This window comes from Acipenser ruthenus, chromosome 1, assembly GCF_902713425.1.
Source record: "Acipenser ruthenus chromosome 1, fAciRut3.2 maternal haplotype, whole genome shotgun sequence".
NCBI lineage: Eukaryota > Metazoa > Chordata > Actinopteri > Acipenseriformes > Acipenseridae > Acipenser > Acipenser ruthenus.
In genome coordinates this window covers 92,166,005-92,186,063 of record NC_081189.1, presented here as the reverse complement: position 1 = coordinate 92,186,063, position 20,059 = coordinate 92,166,005, and the positions used below count along the sequence as shown (strand labels likewise).

The 20,059-nt window shown below is 37.0% G+C and overlaps 1 protein-coding gene across 1 annotated transcript; it reads left to right on the top strand.

The window, feature by feature from the left end:
- Nucleotides 1-1,145: 1,145 nt before the first annotated feature.
- gsr (glutathione reductase) lies at nt 1,146-19,952 on the top strand. Its single transcript, XM_034034142.3, has 13 exons — nt 1,146-1,445; nt 4,403-4,429; nt 6,239-6,327; nt 7,195-7,264; nt 7,487-7,634; nt 10,559-10,613; nt 11,044-11,143; nt 11,793-11,879; nt 12,624-12,782; nt 15,285-15,396; nt 15,868-15,999; nt 17,115-17,248; nt 18,850-19,952. Exons 1-13 carry the CDS (start codon nt 1,197-1,199, stop codon nt 18,997-18,999), a joined length of 1,512 nt encoding a protein of 503 aa, XP_033890033.2. The 5' UTR covers nt 1,146-1,196; the 3' UTR covers nt 19,000-19,952.
- Nucleotides 19,953-20,059: the final 107 nt, after the last annotated feature.

Genomic DNA, 20,059 nt, shown 5'->3' with positions numbered 1-20,059 from the left:
ATTTCATGAAAGTCTATCGTTAAGTATTTTTACGACTGTGGAGTTTGTTGCTATGGGACTAACTAGGCCAATTAGCGTGCACTTTACCGTGCTTTACCAAAGTGTAATGACACTTAAGTCACACACTTTTTTTGCCCTGCACTTTTGGAACGAGCACAATCATGCGTCATTTGCGCGTGACACGTCATGAATGCACTATAGTAGCGCGATTAAAACCTGCATGTAAACACCGCCAGTCTGTCTCCACCTTTCTGCTCCCTCCTATCTCCAGACTATCATTTCTCCCTACACCCTTTCTCGCCCCCTCCGCTGGGCGGGGTTAGGGTTATACATGTTAGCTTCAGATTTAGCTTGCAAAATAAATCTGTATTTTGAAAAGCGAAATACATTTTTACACATTTAATTGCTAACAAAGATTTTACTTACTTTAAAATGCTGAAAGATCATGATGTATTTCGGATTCATCTAATAGCTAAATGTTGAAATGTTGATGCCAAGTGTAAAACAAACAAACAAAAAAAGATTTAGGTTTCATGAGTTTTTTCACAGATTTATTTTTTGATTCCCAGATCTGTCAGCTAACTGTTGACTCGCCAAGTGTCAAAAACAAACATACAAAAAGATTTAAAGACTGAAGCATTTTTTCCCCCCAGATTTGTCATATTGTGTAAGCGTTTTCAATATTTATAAATTGTATCTGAAAGTACACATTTCAAAACTTTTAAGTATGTTTTTGTTAACATGTATTAAGCAAAATCTGGAAATAAATGACTTTTTTTATAATCTAGAAAAAATACGCGATTTTTAAAGTTAAATCCGGAAAAAAACACCTGGTAAATATTTGTGCCATTTTCTTTCTTTTTTTGTTTTTTTACACTTGGTTTTGCAATTATTTTTATAATATAGTAAAACTTTTTTATAATAAAGAGAAAATTAAACAGTAGCTAATCTTAATGATACCATCTCAAAGTTACAAGTTAAATCTGATACAAGCCATTTTATCAGCTGTCATTCGTAAAAAAATATTTATGTGACAATAAACTAAAAGGGCTTATGTTGCTATTGGTATTGTGAATAACAGTTGACTGGTTTTGCAATTCACAATGACTAAGCACGATCTTTTTTTCCCTTTTGTGACAAACCCCTCCCATTTATTTTCTACTGAATAACGTTGGTCTGCCGCATGTTTCTTGGTCATGATATCAATGTCGCTTCGAAAAACACCTTTCGCTCTTTTGACATTCCAGCGACGTCTTTCATTTTTCACTCACCGAAAAAAATCTCTTGTTTTTGCTAGAACCATGGCAGGCACACCGTCTTCCCCGACACGTTTTGATCTTCTAGTAATCGGCGGTGGATCTGGTGGTCTAGCCGGTGCTCGGAGAGCCGCGGAACTTGGAGTTTCAGCCGCTGTCATAGAGAGCCTCAAACTCGGAGGGACATGTGTGAGTTACTGTACACGTTTCGTTTCTGTATTTTACTGCTGTACTTGGTTCTGCAAGTGGAGGTCAAACATCTTTCAGTTTCTGTTTCAATGGGCTGCGAAACGGCTTCTCACAAGCAGACATTATGGCTACATTATGTTTTTTTTTTATGTATCATGTATTCCTGATATATTTAAGCAAATTACTTTTTTGGAAATATGGGGACGGCGGTTAATGAAATGTGACTTAACCTTTAAAAAACAATAATTGCTGATATTCTTAAATATCAAAATGTGTGATATATTTGAAGTTCTCCATTAATAATGCTGATTTACTTCCTTTAACAACCTGTTGTAAAATATAGTGTGTCATCTTTCTTGTTCCCTTGCCCACAATGAGGGATGTCATACAGTCACAGGAAATTGTAACTTACTGTGATAAGGCATTTTTAGATTATTCAAATCATACAAGGTAAGCAGAAGAGCAACATAGATTTCAGCATTCAGCATTTTTCATACCATTTTTTATTTAATAAGGAGCTCTCAAAAGTCAACTATGAATGAATCAATTAGTTAAGCAGAAGGAGCAAAATACAAGTTACTTCCTTTTTGTCAGAGCTTTAAACAAGATATGCTGTGTACAGATATTTTTGGATTGAAATGCATACTCTTGCACAATATTTTATTGCAGGGGCACAATGACTTGCCTCAAATATTTTCCATAATTCAGTCTGGATTCTATTGTTTCTTTTTTATGTACCTTATTACTGATAATGCCTTGCAAACAAACCAACAAAATGGAAATGCCACACGTATCTGAAACTTTCCCTCTTTGTAGATTAGTCAGTCCAGCTCAAGTTAACCCAGGTTACTAGACCCCTGCAAATACCCAGTTAATAGTTTTTGGTTGAAATTAAGCCCTGAGGTCTGTTATTTGACTCCTACAGAGAAAAAATAAGTGAAAAGTTATTTTGACATCATGTGTGGCATGGATTACACAGCTCTTCCTTAGCTTGCTCACCACACATGCCCTCAAACCAACATCACATGTGGTTTGTATTATTGAGCATGAACCATACATGAAGGAAACACCTCCTCAGAATTTGATGTAAATAAAAGCCCTGCCCTGTGTAATATAATACAAAAACTACAGGGAGGACAATCTGACTTGAATATTACATTGTTTTGTATACAATTGTGCTTGTTGCAGCTTGCATTCTAAATATCAAATTATTAAACAAACTACAAACCTTTATTATTTTAATAGACTCTGTACTTATGCACATGTAGACAACAGTTAAGCCTTTTCATTTTATATTGCAACCTTAGTAATTTTCACATTATCAGTTTTTTTTTTTTAAATTTTTGTCTTCATGAATAGGCTATACCGTTAGCCTAAATTAAGTAAGTCTATCGATCCTGTTAGTGGTTCTTGCTAATATTCAGATTCTGTGATCATTTATTTATTTCAGAGAATTGTATAACATTATGTGTTCAGAGTCAGATACACTCACTAACAGTACAGTACTAGGGATGTGCTTTTGGTACATTTTTATGAACATTTACATGCTATGCAGGTGTGAGCTTTGAAACGTTTAACCCATATCTACATACGCAAACACACTTTCGTTCTGATGTATACTGACAGCTCTGGTTAGTATTTTCCAAGCAAAGAACCCCTAAATAAGAGAATACCGTTTTAACATCAGAAAAAAAAGAACATGCACACCAAAGTATATATTGCAATTAGGGTTGTCACTCGATTCAAATTTTTGATCAGTTAATTTATGGGCATTAGTTGATTAACCGGTAGATTAATCTGTAGGTTCATCCGTGCACATTTTTAATAAAGGTAACAATCTTAAAGCGGCAGTTCCTGCATGTAATACTAAAAAATCAATAGAGTAAAAAAAAAAAAAAAAAAAACGCAGTCCAGTGGGAATTTGGTCTTTTTAAAAGCATTTGTATTATTTTTATCTTAGTAAATGTCTCTCTTTGTATTTGAACTGTGCTATTAAGATGTACCGGTGCTGGCCCTGTGGGCACAAAGTGAATAAACTAAACTAAACTTGTTTTTTCGTTTGTTTTTTTGTTTTTTTACATTATATTCAAAGAACAAAACAAAACCAGTAATAATAATTAATAAACAAAACACAGCTTACATGTGTTACAAAATCTATTAAATTCACAGATTCCAACACATTGCTATAATAACTCTACTGTTCAGGGACTTGTGCCACAAAGGGGAAATCCTTTTTTTTTTTTTTTTAAATATCCCCTTTTGCTGACAAATTACATAGATATCAAGTAATTTTCATATTTTTTTAAACAAATGATTTGCGTTAAAGTGTACTGGTAAATTAAAGTCTATACATAACTAATTTACACTTATGTGTTCTCTGAATTAATATTATTCAACATTTAACCACTAACCGCATACATTTTTAATATCACCAAGCAGACATGATAAAAGGATCTTGCGACGTATCAAACAAGCGGCAATACAAACCGAGAACACTGCTAAGTCAGCTGACTCCTCTCTAAACGCCTCTTGCTTTAGTGCAGGAAATACCATTTACCTTCTAATACGTTATTTGAGAAAGGGTTACAGGCGAGTATGCTGAAAGGACAGAAAAAGTTTTTGGTGATTCAAATTCAGACCCGAGCCTGACCCGAAAATTAAATTTTTTGACCCACACCTGCACCCAAACCTCAAACCATGAAAAAGTTCACATTCCGACCTGTACTGGACCCGCTTTTGCGGGTCAGCCGCGGGTATCTCACCCGCTGCAGAACTCTAGCATAAGTATTTACGTTGCGCTGGTTTCCTTGTTAAAAATATTTGGAGCTGTCCCATCTGTGTGTAATAGATCATTAAAATCATTACTAACCTGGATAAAATGATATGCAATGTTTTCCTAAATGTTTGATAACCTTGAACCTACCGCTAATGGTATGTTTTTGTTTTGTTTTTTGTAGGTGAATGTTGGATGTGTACCAAAAAAGGTAGGCCTCCCTGTCCCACAAAAAGGTTGAGTAACTGATACAATCTTTTAGCCACTGATGAAATTACAACAACCTATACATTATCATTACAGAGAATCAGATAAAATGTGATACTGCTATGTTTATAGCAACTTTAGAATTACAGTCAGATTTGCAGACAATGCCCACAGGGGCATGAGACCACTAAACTCATTTCACTTGTGTCCTGATCCAAGACAGGTATAATTGAGGCAAATTAGTCTTGGTATGTTTTAATCTTGGGTAGCCACAATACGTCTTGATCTTTTGAATTCATAATGGGACATCAATTATGGAGCAAGGCCAAAACATTACAAATAATTCTGAAAAGTACAATCTAATGTAGCAGGGCCCACATATTGAGTCCTGTAGTAATAAACCACTTAAGAATACCTGAGAGCGTGAGTATTGGTGAAGTAAAACAGATAGCCACCTACATATTCATCATAATTCATTTCGTATCAGTTTAACCCTCATAAAGTAACCTGGTATGTTGGTATGATACACTGATACACAGTGCTTTAGTATCAGTTATTATGTGGATCTAGTGACTTGATTTTTGTTTCCTTTTAGGTAGTTGTCAAGCACCCATCCTTTTACACTTTGCAAAGGATAATTCTAGTCCAGGTAGCCTGGTTGAATTTCCCAAATTGTTTTAGGTTTGGGATCCGTATGGACCCCAGGTGTAGTGTATCGGCAGGCCCGACCTTCTCGTGTGAATATCTCAGGCACTGTAATAGCTTCCTGGTTCAAGGCTTGTTTGAAAATACAGAATTAGAGCTTTCCAATGATGTATCATATGTCCTGAACAGACGTTCCTAAGCAAAACTAAGGCTTGAGTCATGTGAAATGAGCCAGCTCCAAAGTTTTGTTTGTTGCCTATTATTTAGCTCGCTTCAACAGATAGCATTCCGGTTTCAACGTCATTTAACAGTGCAGGCTTTGTGCTTTGCATTGATGTCAGGCATGCCTGTATGTGTACTTTCTACCACCCCCTCATTCAGGTGTGTCCAAGTGCCTGTAACTCAAAAATGGAAAGAGCTAGGAACAATGAAAGAGGAGGCTTGGGGCTTTCCAGTGATATCTCACATGCCCGTGACATGTTCCAAGAACTACAGCGTCCAGAATACAGTGGTGCCTTTACTTGCTAGGAGACAGCTGTGCATCTTATTCATTTTGCATAGCATAAACAACACATTATACCAAATGATGGCTAGAAGTAAAGGAAAATCTAAATAAAGTGTTAATATACACATTTTCATTCAGTAATTTACTCCAGTTTTTAATTATATGTTGTGTTATTGCTGGGGTCCGGTTGGACCACAGGTTAGCAGGAAAGTCAGTTTTCTGATGTGTCCTTATGAGGGTTAATATCTTTAATTATATAATGTTGTTTCTGCTTAAGGTATCCCTTTACCTTTAATAATGCTGTCCCAAGTAATACTGTTCTATTTTATTGAAAATGTGATTCATTGGGTACACTCTTTCATAGTTCTTCTTTAGCCTTTTGTCCACTTTATCATTCTGAAGCATGATGACGTCCTCCCATTTTAAAGCCTAAATTATACCATCATATCCTTTATGTGTCTTTTAAAAAGAACCAATTAAAGAAAACTATAATAACTGTGTTTGCAATTAATTAACACTGCATAAAATACCAAACACAGTTATCTTCATCCCAGTTTTTGTTTGTTTGGTTGTTATTAAAAACGGTGCCAAAAGTAAGATAGAATGTGTTGTAAAACTAATGATGTGGCCTCATGGTGCTTAGTGAAGAATACTCTCTTACAGATCATGTGGAATACCGCAGTCCATGCAGAATACATTCATGATCATGGTGACTATGGTTTTCACGGTGGCAATCTAAAGTTCAGTTGGCGGTGAGTTTATTGTTTTAGATATTTATTTTGATGGTAAAACCTTTGCTGCATGAAGACTCTTATTTAGAATATTTATATATATATATATATTTAGAATCTTATTTTGGTAAATCAATTTATTATAGCATGGCAGGACTGCTGATTTCTAGCTTCTAGCTGTAGACAAATGTTACACTGGCTAGGTCATGTGTGGCTTTATGTTAGTAAGCACCAGAACCATCTAGTGAAAACCTACCAATGAAAATAAACTGGCATATGCCTTCTAATGTTTTCAGAAAACTAGATTTTTATTGGAAGTCTATCAATTTGTTGGTACATAGACTTTACTCAAATGGTGTTTTGGCTGGTGCTTGTGTTGGGCTGCTCTACAAAAAATGATTAAGGTAAACCAATATAACTTTTACCCACATTCTGGATATAGTCTTTTCAGTCAATGGGAAATTTGCACAGCATAGTTGCAACCAATCAGAATACAGAATGGATCCAGATGCAAGAGTATCTTCCTATGGGACATGGCTTCTTTGCAAAACCTGAAAATGTCATTCTGCCACGCTGTGCATTTAACACAGTTCTATTGTGTTCGACTTCAGGACAGAGTATTAGGCTGCTTTGCATTCATTGTTTGTTGCACTAAAATTCACCAACCTTGCATTTGTGAGGGATACAACATTTCATAAATAATATGACAGGCCGGATAGCCAAATTCCAACTTACCTGAACATTTAAAAAAAATGTGGGAGATACCACTTTGATACTCTTGGGGTATTTGTAAGTCAAGGCTTAGGAAGAGTGATTCAAATGTAGTAAGATTTGTTTCAACCAAAAACTAGTCCCATGTTTATATATGTCTATTTTTTTCCTTGACAGACTGCTTAAAGAAAAAAGGGATGCATATGTTCGCCGACTAAATGATATTTATCAAAATAATTTAGACAAGGTTAGTGTTTTCTTACCTTACCACTATATACGATGAGTGTGCTGTTTTCTACTGGATCTGTGTTCCTGTAATATAGTGGAGTTACACTTATATACTGTTTTTTTTAAAATCTAGAGCAGGGGTCATCCCATTTGTAGTATTTCATGGTGTACACTGCAGTGTAAATGCTTAATGAGGCTGTTCCCCTGAACACTTGACAAAACCCGTTGTATTTGTGAACAGGCACAGATCCAAACAATCAGTGGCCATGCAGTATTCACGTCAGACCCAGAGCCTACAGTGGAGGTAAATGGTTCAAAATACACTGCTCCTCACATCCTAATCGCAACCGGCGGGCGTCCCTCTATGCCTAGTGATGAGGAAGTGCCTGGTAAGCTTGCATCAACAGTGATCTCAATTATTGTATTTTAACCCTTGTTTTCCCTTAGTGCAGGGTTTTCAACCGGAGGTAGGTGTCGGCCCTGGGGGTCATAGGGGATATGCAGGACAACTAAAAAATAAAAATTCAAATGAAAGTGAAAACAAATAATGACCTTTAATTGATTTTTTAAAACTGTATTATCCTTAAATCACTGTGCATAAATATTAAAACAATTTTCAGGAGTTCTAAGTTTACAGTTTGACAGTACTTTCAAAATTATCATCCACCTGTATGCATGTGTGATTCAGATTGAGTGTGTTTCTACTCTGTTAATAGGTGTGGCTGCATTTAGTAACAGCAGTAGTGGCTGGTTCAATTGTTATCGCAGTTAGAAAATTTATACATTTCTGACTTTCAAAAGAAAAACTAAGGAAGAAAACACAAAAGAGCCTACAGAAAGTGCAAAGCGACAGAACGTTATACTTCTGTCCCTTTGGATAATTTTTATGTTGGCTTTAAAGTTTAACATGGTTAGATATTATAGTTTAACTTGAGGTTAATGTTTTGATTTGTTAACATTTTAAATGGCACAATTATGCTGAGATGGGAAGTAAATGGTATTGTGATAAACATTTACAGTGCCGAATAAAAAGCGAATGTTAGCCTTAGGGCGAAATTCGGGGGGTGTTGGCTGGGCTGATTAATTTAATTAATTAATTAATTAATTAATTAATTAATTAATTAATTAATGTCGATCATAATTAACCTTCTATTTAACCTTTTGCGGTCCTATGTTGGACCAGGTCCGACATTACAGTTTTCCCTTTCTGGTCCGATGTCGGACCCTGTCCGACATCATCAAAAAGACGTAAAGCACAGGTCTCTGGATCACTGCGTAGTGGACTGTGAGGACCTGTCAGTCACCCTAAAATCACGTGACCCTCGTCTACTAAAAAATCTAACACTTGGAGAGTTCATCTTAGCCTTTTCAGTATTCTGTGATGTTCTCTCTTCAGTCTATACTCATCCCGCACAGAATTGTATCAGTATCTGTTCTACATAGTAGAGCTCTCCATTCGCTATGGGGGGGGACCATGTTTTATGAATGTCACAAGGTTTTCTCAGCTATAGCTCCGCAAACCTATCAGCTGACAATCACATTACGGACTGGTCTTCTCCAGATCCGGATCTCTTCAACTGCATCCTCAGTGGCTTGAGAGCCAACACCTGCAGAGTCTGTGCATCTACAGCTCACTCTACCTCCCTTTGTCCAAAAGCGGCATCAACTTCATTCAGACCAGGCTCACGATCCTCCCCATCACACTTCAGTTCTAGATCATCAGTTCCAAATCCCATCCACGCATCATTTCCACCAAATCGATCATCAACTCGTGATAAATACAGTCACAATATCAAGTTTGCTGGTTCCAACAGGTTTGCAATAACTTCAACTCCTCAGTTTGCTATCATCCATCATGCAAATTCTTACACATCTACAGTTTTTGTGGCAATGCCCACTCCAAGTCTGTCTGTCCAGTATGTCCCAAATGACATTCAAAAATGCTCATAGTTTCCACTCAAATGAAAATTCCAGCTCTATCACAAGCGCTTCAACTTCACCCAGACAAAGCATTCTCCTCATATCTCATCAATGGCCTCTCACATGGATTGATAGTACCTAATATAGTCATTTCTCTCATACAAACAGAAATCGACAAAGGTTTTCTGGGCAATCCATTTCCAGCCCCTCCAAAAACCCACTTTTCGCATCAACCCTAGAGGCATCACCACCCACAAATACTCAGGCAAAAAGCGCCTCATTATTGACCTCTCAGCCCCTTGAGGAAACCTCACAAGCAGCATAAACTCTCTAATTCCTCATGATCAGTTTTCACTACACGATATAAATATATCAGACACCATTAAATGTTCATGGCTCGCCAAAACAGACATATCGGACGCATTCAAGGTCAAGCCCATTCACCCCAAATTACGCCACTTGTTTGGAATTAGCTGGAACAATAAATACTACTTTGCCACCCAGCTCACTTTCTCATGGTGAGGGTCTCTGTGGGGAGCTGAGGGTTCATCCGTTGGGGGGGTAAATGCGGATTCACTCCCTCGACCTCAGGTTGCTACGATACCTTGACCTCACTCTAGAGGGGTTCTCACAGAGTGAGTCAGAGGGGACCCCCTGGCCACACTATTCTTTCGCAGCTCATGCGCTTTTCTACCTCACCATGTGAGGCTCTGTCCTTTCTTCGTTACGCTCTCAGTGCCCAGTCCCAGACTAACCCATCTTTCTGCTGCAGATTCCTTGCGAGAGCTTTTTTCCTGCTTTGGAGGACCAAACCTCACCTCATGCAAGGGCAGCAATCCTTTTCTATTCTCCTTTCGGCCCTACGATCGGGCTATTCCTATTGCCCCGAGAGGCGACTCTGCCGAGCAGAGCAACTTTTATATCTTTTCAGATCCTCAGGAATGCTACCTTCGACCGAGCTCAAGCCTCGACAAAAGGAGAGCTCATCAGTCGGGATCTCTTTCTATCTTATTTTAAGCGGGGCCCTATCTGGCCCATCTAATCCGAGTTACGGGATCGAGCCTCTATCCTTGGCCGAGCATCACTCGCTCGGCCCGTCTTACTAACAGCTGTGGGGGAAAAATTGTTAATCACGTTATTCTGTGGTACCATTTAGTAGAGTGAAAATTGTTAAGTGGTACTCGAGCTGAAACCTACAGTTTAAAAATAAATAAATGAAAACCACTCGCTGCCTTAGAGTATTTTGTAAAATCATACTGGAAAGTACTTATTAAAGTAAAATCAGAACACATTTGGAAAATAAGTACTAAAAGAAACTTCTTCATGATACTTATAGCTCTAACTGTTACAGCATGTTACTGACATACATGTTTATTTATTTATTTGTTTCCAGGAGCAAGCCTTGGAATAAACAGTGATGGGTTTTTTGAACTTGAACATTTGCCAAAGTAAGAGAATCAGAAGCTCTACATCTAACCAGTATAGTATTCATTTTTATAAACCACTCTCTGCACAGATTAGGCCTGCATGATATCTGGGGCAAATGTTTTAAGGATATTCATATTTTAATTGTACAGCGATCTATGGTGACATAGACATAGCAAATAAATAGTAATATTGTTTTTGTTATTATGTTGTACTAGCTTGTAATTTCCTTTTTATCTTCAGAACCCATCAGTGAATTGGTTCTGGATGTCTCTTAAAAACTTTTACCTGAATCTAACCAAACTTTGCCTAGATATTTGTCACAATTAGTTCTTGAACATACTATCTATGTTAATGTCATCATGTTGAGGGTCACCCATTTCTTATATTTGTGGTGGGTACAGTGATGGAATATACATATATACATATAAATATATATTTATTTTTGCACAGGCGCAGTGTGATTGTAGGAGCAGGTTATATAGCTGTGGAGATGGCAGGAATCCTCTCTGCACTGGGATCAAAAGCATCAATGATTATACGACAAGACAAGGTAACTTTACACTATATATCATTTTCATATACCATCCCACACAATACCAGTTACCTTTATATAGTGTCCTTCATAAACAAGCATCCCATGGCTCTTTACAAATAAAAGGAGCACTAAATCCTGTTCATGTTAACATAAAGGATCAGTATTGATAAGGCTTTTTTTGGCCCACAACTGGATTGAAAATTTCCAGAAGATTGTTATGGAGTCAGTGGCGTTGATAATGTGGCCATTCATAGAAATAATCTTCTGCTGCTTATCTACAATTATTTTCTGTAGTATTATACTTGAAACCTGTCCAGGCAACCTGATTTTTTCGAATTAAAATAACATAAGTTTGAGTTCAGGTGGATGGATGGATTGTTGGCTTGTCTTGTACTAATGAATGACACCTTCAAAAGGCAGTTCAGTTATTTGTTATTCGTTAAAGCCAGGTAATCCAGAAACATGTAAGACAGCTGTGGGCCAAAAAAGGCCTCACCTCATAATACTGTAATCCTATATTCACAAAAGAGAAGAGAAGCATGCAGCAGCAGGGAGAACAGATAAGAGTAGCACTGCATGACATTTAAAAATGAATGTAAGAAAACATGACAGAAGGATTTTATATTGACCTTTATTTCAAGCTGTGTTTGTTTGTGTCACACAGGTATTGAGGAATTTTGACTCCCTAATAAGTGAAAATTGTACCCAAGAACTAGAAAAAGCTGGAATTGAGCTTTGTAAGAACTCCCAGGTAAATATGGACGTTTAATACACCTTAAGTAGAAGTTACTGTTCTGGAAGTACACCTAACCATTCCAAAATGATTACCACCTGTTTGGGGAAGTTTGGGGTGTAAATCAAACTTTGTTCTCTAGACAGACCCCTGCTGTAATTAATTGTTCTAAATGATGGTTGATTAAAAACCAACGTAATGAAAACATCAGTTTAGATTGCCAAAATGCGGCCTATTATCCACAGTTTTTAACAGTATACTGTATCGCTGATATGTATGTTTAAATATAGAAAATACCAAAGATGATTAAATACTTAAACCTACACCTTCCCTGGGATTTTACGTAAAAGACAAAAATATGCTAGAGACTCGCAGAGGTTGATATGCATATCCTCGTGGATATAGTGGAGGAGGCTGTATGTACTGTACATCACCCTTCAGTTTTACAGAGAGAGACAGAGAGAACCACTTATCTAAAGGTGATGACAAATTGACTTTATTTAGAACAAGTAATAGGTAGTTTTATTATCTGGGGGTCTATATAGGTTGTATGTCTGCCCATCCATGTCACATTTTTACATATATCAAGAGAACCACTTTCACTTCTAAGCTTTCAACAACATTCTTTAGGTGTTATTGAGAATATCCGAATCTGGAGATTCAGATACAGTAATACTATTGAGCTAGTTCATAAAGTGATTTAATACAGTTACAGTTCAATGTATGAGTTTGATTTACTGGTCCTGTTTTTCATGTTTTTAGGTGAAGTCAATAAGAAAAACTGACAGTGGTTTAGAGGTTACAGTAGTGACCAAAGCACCAGATGAGGAAGAAAAAATCAGTACAATCCAGGGTGTGGACTGCCTGTTGTGGGCTATTGGACGGGAGCCAAACACAGAGGGCCTCAACCTAGACGCACTGGTAAGAACATCATTCATGCATTTTTGGTGCTTTGATATCTGCAGTGGCTACGACAAGTCTCAGAACACCACTGCTGGTTTGTGGTGCTTGGGGATGGAACAATTGTTTCTCTTTGTACCCCACTCAGGCTGCATGCTTATTCAATGTTTCAACATTTAATGTGATACTAGTCTTGACAGTTTTGGAGCCACTGTACACTGTAATAAATAATACATAATCAATGACAGTTTATTTGAAATGTGTGTCATTTCAAGAACATATAGCAACAGGCAAAACTGAATTCAGTGCTGCTGTGGAATGTCCTAACTTCCTAATACAGTAGGTTATACTATACCAGTATAACTGAAAGGAATGATAACTTTGGAATGATAAAATCAAAGAGAAAAGAGGAGGTAATGGGAATGTCAATTGCAGTATTTACTCTTTAGAAGAACTCCTATGCAAGGACATGGTATCGGTGCTTTCTGATTTCCGATTTAGGTCCTGAGAAGAATAGTCACACAGTTATTGAGGTGTACTTGCCACTTGCTGTGTGTTACTGTTTTCTGTAAAACCTTGATATACTAAGAAAAGGCTAAATGCAAAGCTTGTCTGCTACGCCAGCCCGAGACCCGCACTTACAACTGCGTTGTCATATTTTCTACATTTTCTTTAAATTCTCAAATTAATAAATCGATACCCAGGTAAGAACATAAAGTTTACAAACCAGAGGAGGCCATCTTGGTTGGTAGTAACATATTGATCCCAGAATCTCATCAAGCAGCTTCTTGAAGGATCCCAGGGTGTCAGCTTCAACAACATTACTGGGGAGTTGGTTCCAGACTCTCACAATTCTCTGCCTAAAAAAGTGGCTCCTAATTTCTGTTCTGAATGCCCCTTTATCTAATCTCCACTTGTGACCCCTGGTACTTGTTTCTTTTTTCAGGTCGAAAAAGTCCCTTGGGTCGACATTGTCAATAACTTTTAAAATTTTGAATGCTTGAATCAGATCGCCGCGTAGTCTTCTTTGTTCAAGACTGAATAGATTCAGTTTTTTGAGCCTATCTGCATATGACATGGCTTTTAAACCCCAAATAATTCTGGTCGTTCTTCTCTGCACTCTTTCTAGAGCAGCAATATCCTTTTTGTAGCTAGGTGACCAGAACGGAACACAATATTTTAGATGAGGTCTTACTAATTATTAAATTATTGATAACCACCTTTCATTTATCCCCCAAATTAACCAGTTGGTTAGTTCCTCTACTTTTCTCTTGCGTAATTTAAAAGTTATTAAACCATTTTTGCCAGGTTCCCTTTTTTGGACAGTTGTACAAACACTTTTGATCCCTGAACTGGACTACTGCAACTCCCTTTATTCAGGCCTCCCTGTGGTCCAGCTTAATAGACTTCAGAGGATTCAAAACATGGCAGCTCGCCTTCTATCTGGGACTCCGCTGCACTCCCACATCACTCTGGTTCTGAGGGAACGTGAGAGAATAGATTTTAAAATCCTTTGCACTGTTTATAAAGCATTAAATTGAGCTGGACCAGCCAATCTTCAAGCTGTTCTTCCTGTTAGAATCAATACCAGGAATATGCGTTTGAATGGTTTCCCTCCATATTTCTCCTCCTTTTTTCTCTCAAGTTAATTTGGGAGGCCGCACCTTTCAGTCCAGAGAAGCTAATTCATGGAATTTGTTGCCAAATTCAGTTTAGAAAGCTTTTAAAAACTTTGCTTTATAAAAGAATATTTGAGTAACTTTAGAGAGCTGGAATGGTTTTAATAATTTAATACATGATTTGAAAGTGTATAATTTTGTGCATTATATTTACGTTGGACTGTACTGTGTGTTTTATACTATTAATGATGTACCATGTTTTTATCACATGGTGCTGTATGTTAAATGATTTTAATGTCTTTTGCCTTGGCAAGTGGCACTATATAAAAGTGTTAAATAAATAAATAAATACAAAAATAAATAATAAACTAATGCATTGTAAAGTTGTAACATTACTTTCCTTGATTTAAATTCAACACTTTTCACTATATGTCCGAGCAACTTGTTGGCCTTTTTTATAGCTTCCCCACAATGTCTAGATGAAGACATTTCTGAGTCAACATAAACTCCTAGGTCTTTTTCATAGATTCCTTCTTCAATTTCAGTATCTCCCATATGATATTTATAATGCACATTTGTATTGCCTGCGTGCAGTACCTTACACTTTTTTCTATTAAATGTCATTTGCCATGTGTCTGCCCAGTTCTGAATGCTGTCTAGATCATTTTGAATGACCTTTGCTGCTGCAACAGTGTTTGCCACTCCTCCTATTTTTGTGTTGTCTGCAAATTTAACAAGTTGGCTTATTATACCAAAAGTCATTAATGGAGATTATGCTGTAAGAAAAGCTGACTAACAGACCTCACTTTTAGTATCTATCAGGTGATGTGATCTGTGGCGTGTGTGACGTCTAGCAGAAGTATCCAGCGTGTTCCACAGAACCTTTAACCACTTTCACCATCAGGGTCTGAAGCAGGATGAAAGGGGCCACATTGTAGTGGATGAGTTCCAGAACACCAGCAGGAAAGGCATTTATGCAGTTGGAGACGTCTGTGGGAAGGCACTTCTTACACCAGGTTTATAACCTTCCAACATTACATTGAAGTGTACTGAAGTTCATAATTGACTAATTATATTGTTAATGACCAACATGAAGGTCCTTTGTTGGCAGATAATGACCTCGAAGGGTAGTTTGCATTTTGGTTATTATCTGCCAGTAACGGACTGACGTGTCAGTCATTAACACTATAAACCTATCATTTCAGAATTATGTTGCCTTGCAGCTCTGCATATGCTGTAGTCAATAGTCATTTAAAAAATAATAATAAGTGCAGAGTATCGCTACTCTATCTCTATCAAGTATTTTAAGCAGTTTCCTTAAAATATGTATTTGTTTAATTCTACAGCTTTAAAGTCAAGTTTGGCTTTATCAAAAATTCGGAATATTTTTGTATTATTGTTCACTGTTTGGAGGTTTGCATACGTTGAGTGGTTTGTACTTGCATTTTTGAGCAATGTAACCATTTTCATGACTTTTTTGTCATTAGTTGCTATAGCTGCTGGTAGAAAACTTGCACACAGGATATTTGAAGGGAAGAAAGACTCCAAACTCGACTATAGCAACATTCCTACAGTGGTGTTTAGTCACCCCCCAGTAGGGACCGTGGGACTCACTGAAGGTAGGCACACAATTTTGTTTAATTGTTAGAAATAAATGCTAGTAGAATGGCTCCCAAAAATGTCCCCAAAAAACATTCTATTAGCACCTGCATTTTTTACCAAATGCAGCAGTGTAAATATTGACTTCCAAAAACAAAATGCTTTTCTGATTCTAGTAATGAGTTTTGTTTGTTTTAGTGTATTGTTTCTGTGTTAATTCAGTTTTTATTTTTAGCTGAAGTATATATTAACATTATGCCAGTTATATGAAGTTAAGCAGTTTGTCGATATGGATGGCCTTGTTAAAAGTAGGACTGCTATGAAGGGTACATTTTGACCTTCGAAGGTTCGGAACACATAACCGAAGGAAGCTTCCAACCTTCGATGGTACTCATTTGCATAATTTACTGGTGACGTCACCATAGCTACTTGTTTATATTTGATTGAAAGTCTTACGGTTGATGCTTGCGGTTCAGTAAGCTTGCATTGCACAACTGCACCGGACTTAGGCAAAAAAAATCTTTATTTAACAGTCACCGTTCCAAGCAGGTCGTCACATTTTACTACTACTAAAAATATTAATCATACAAATAATAATATGAATTTACGCTTATCAAGTGATCCCAGAGATTGGTTATGCCTCCATGATACGAGTCGTTTGCACAGTTTGCATTCAGCAGCATACAGCAGAGGGGTTTCAAGATTTGGTAACGGATTTTAGTACAACTTTTGTTTAGGTAATATGGGTAATATGCATCATACAAATTAAAAGATCAAATTGTGCATGTGACATTTAATGTGTGATTTATAGTATTCACACATTGTCAAACAGTTTCTGTTAACGGGGGGGGGGGGGGAACAAAAAAACACAGTGCGTCAATGGCATCTGACGTACCTTCGAAGGTTTAAAACAATCTTCGAATCCCTGGCTAGCAAAGGAACCTTCGAACCTTTGAACACAGCCCTAGTTAAAAGTCTTCTGTATTCAGTTTTATCAAAGCAGGAGTAGAACCGATCATTCGAACATGGGTACAGTTTGTATAATCATGTAGTTTGTTGCTCACGTGGTTCCAGTTACAGGTTTATTTTTGTTTTTGCTGCTTCTGTTGTACATTAACTACATGTGCCTTTCCAGAGGAAGCAGGAACTACTTATGGAAAAGAGAACCTGAAGACTTACACAACATCTTTCACTCCGATGTACCATGCGATGACTACAAGGAAAACCCAATGTGTCATGAAGTTAGTGTGTGCTGGAAAGGAGGAAAAGGTAGGCAAAGGGTGGGAGAGGTTAAAAAACACTTCATGCTATTGCCAGAATCCAGTGCTTTTTCTTATGGCAGATTCGGTAACTAAATTATTCAACTTGCAAACATGAGGATACAACCATTGGTATTCCCTTTTTGAACACTGTTCTACCCATCAGTAGATCAATTTATTTATACTGAATATTGCAATGGCTTATTACACGGTATTGAATATATTATTATGAAATACATGCCTGTATTCATTAGTGGTGCAATCAGCAACCTAATTTCTTATTCATTTATCGTACAGGCATTTATCAACGATAATCAATGCATTGACGTTTTGTTTTTCAAAATAAGGAATGAACATTATTATTTTATTTTTTTAAAACAGATGCAATAACTAAAAACACTGTTGTGCATAAGTTAAAAGGCACAACTTACATTCAAATTAGAACACTTCCGATTGTAATAAAAAAGAAATACAAAGGACTTGACTGAAAAGAATATGCGTGCGTCCGCATCAGATGTCCCTCTTTAACTTTGTAATAATAATAAAAAATACTATATTTTAACAGAAGTAATTTCTATCTGAACTATGATTGTTCATTACTGTTAACATTTTATGTCCAGTGCAAAACATTGTAATTAATCTCACAAATCCTGACTAATGTAACTACCATACTAAATTCAGCTTTTTAAAAATATAATATTGCCATATAATCCAAACACAACGTACTTTGAAACAAAAGAAGGTAATCGGTAGATTTAATATTGTCATTCTTTTGAAATGATTACATATAACAGAAGAGGTAAATGCTGTGTTCTTGTCACTTTTTGGTGCAAAAAAATGCAGAATCACTGGTGAAGCAACTCAACTCATTTCACACCGGGTATATCCAATGCGAATGTAGAGGCCTAAAGTGCGTATCCTAGCAACGTGTTGACATTGTTTATCTACCATAATAGCACTAAAAGAAGCGCACTCAAGGTTTTAATGCAAACCGGCAACAGGAGACTTCAAACTGGGTTCTAATTTGTTGCATTGATTCACCAATATGTAATCGAAGCTGGGGAAATTTAAGGGCAGATGATCATAATGGATGCATTGATTAATTGTTGCACCACTAGTACATGGGTGGTGCAAAAATTCAACAGCAAAATGGCTTCTCCCAGCTCCATTCCTATGTTGCGTGTAGAAATGCCAAAAAAACTGGGTGGGGGGGGGGGGTATCTATTTATCATGGAAAAAACTGTAATGTTTTCGCACATACTTAATTTTTGTGACCTTTTAGTATATTTTTCTCCTGTTGAACTGTAACTTGATTCAGACCATAGGCACCTAGCCCATATGTCACACGGGAGGCAAACTATATGTTTGGCCCCTCTACTTTTTCTGCTCCGTGCGTCTGAGAACATGTACAACCCCAAAGCTTCAGGGGGGAGGGGCTTATGCTGCCCCCAGAGCTCCAGCCAAAAGATTGGTTTTGCCCCAGGAGTATCAGTCAAAATGATCCTTGGCCACTTTCACCCATGCTAGTATTCATAAGTAGTATGATCTGCAGCTCTGACTATGCTGTAGTCAATAGTCATTTTAACATTACGTTTTACATTTCTGTTGCAGGTGGTAGGCTTACATATGCAGGGACTGGGATGTGATGAAATGCTCCAAGGTTTTGCTGTGGCAGTCAAGATGGGTGCCACAAAGGCAGACTTTGATAACACTATCGCCATTCACCCAACCTCATCAGAAGAACTGGTCACGCTGCGATAGATCAAAGCACCTACCAACCTGTATATGTATTTAGTTAGAAGCATCTGGTGTTTTTGCATTGCTGCTATTTAAAACCACATCTCAATATGTAAACATTTGTGAGATGTTGTCAATATTGCTTTACCTGCTATCATTGAATCATTCACAATGTAACAGTAATAAACATGCAATTTTCTTTTCACCCGTATATTAACATATCATTGTAATGCCCCTGCCCTCCTCTTACATCGCTTTTGCATCATTCTCACTACTTCCACATTCATTTGCACATTTAAACACAAAAACAATCATATTTAGTCAGGTGATCATCTCTTACTTTGTTTTCTGAACACCTTATTGGAAGCACTAACTTAATATATTGTCTCAACAGAAAATAGCAAAGTGGTTGAGAAAGGCTTATTTAAACAACAAATAACACCCCCAATTTTACCTTCTGAACATCTTAATATAATTGGCGCCACTTAATAGGGACACTGATAATGGGGATTTCTGCTTAAATAGGACAGAACTCTGGGAGACGGTTCTTCCCAGTGCTATCTATGCCGTTTAATTGGGATACAGTATTTTCAGATGATGAACGGAGATCACTTTTCAGAGCAAGAGCTTCATGTAGCTGTGACTTGCATAAGTGGTTTTTGCCTCGCCTGTCATTTGCGAGTTATCATGGCTGTTGAGTTTCAATTTTTCGGGCAGCTGCTAAACACAAAACAGAACTCTCCTGACTCATGTTTTATGACTCCAATTAGAAATAACAAGGAATATAGATGTTTCTTGGGGAAATTTGGCAATTATCTGGCAAACATGTCAAATATAATTTATTTTCTTGGAATGTGTTTGAAAATGTCCAGGTTATGTTTAAATTTAGACCCATTTTTTTTTACTATTTTCTCAATATTGATTTTGTAACTGATGCATTATTTTTGGAACAGGTTGATAAAAATGTTAAATCTTAATTTGTATTTATTATGTGTGATATTTTCTATAATAATATGCTGAACAATAATATAGGATTATTATACATTAAAAATTGAGGTAACCCATTCCCAAAGCTTCCCCTTGC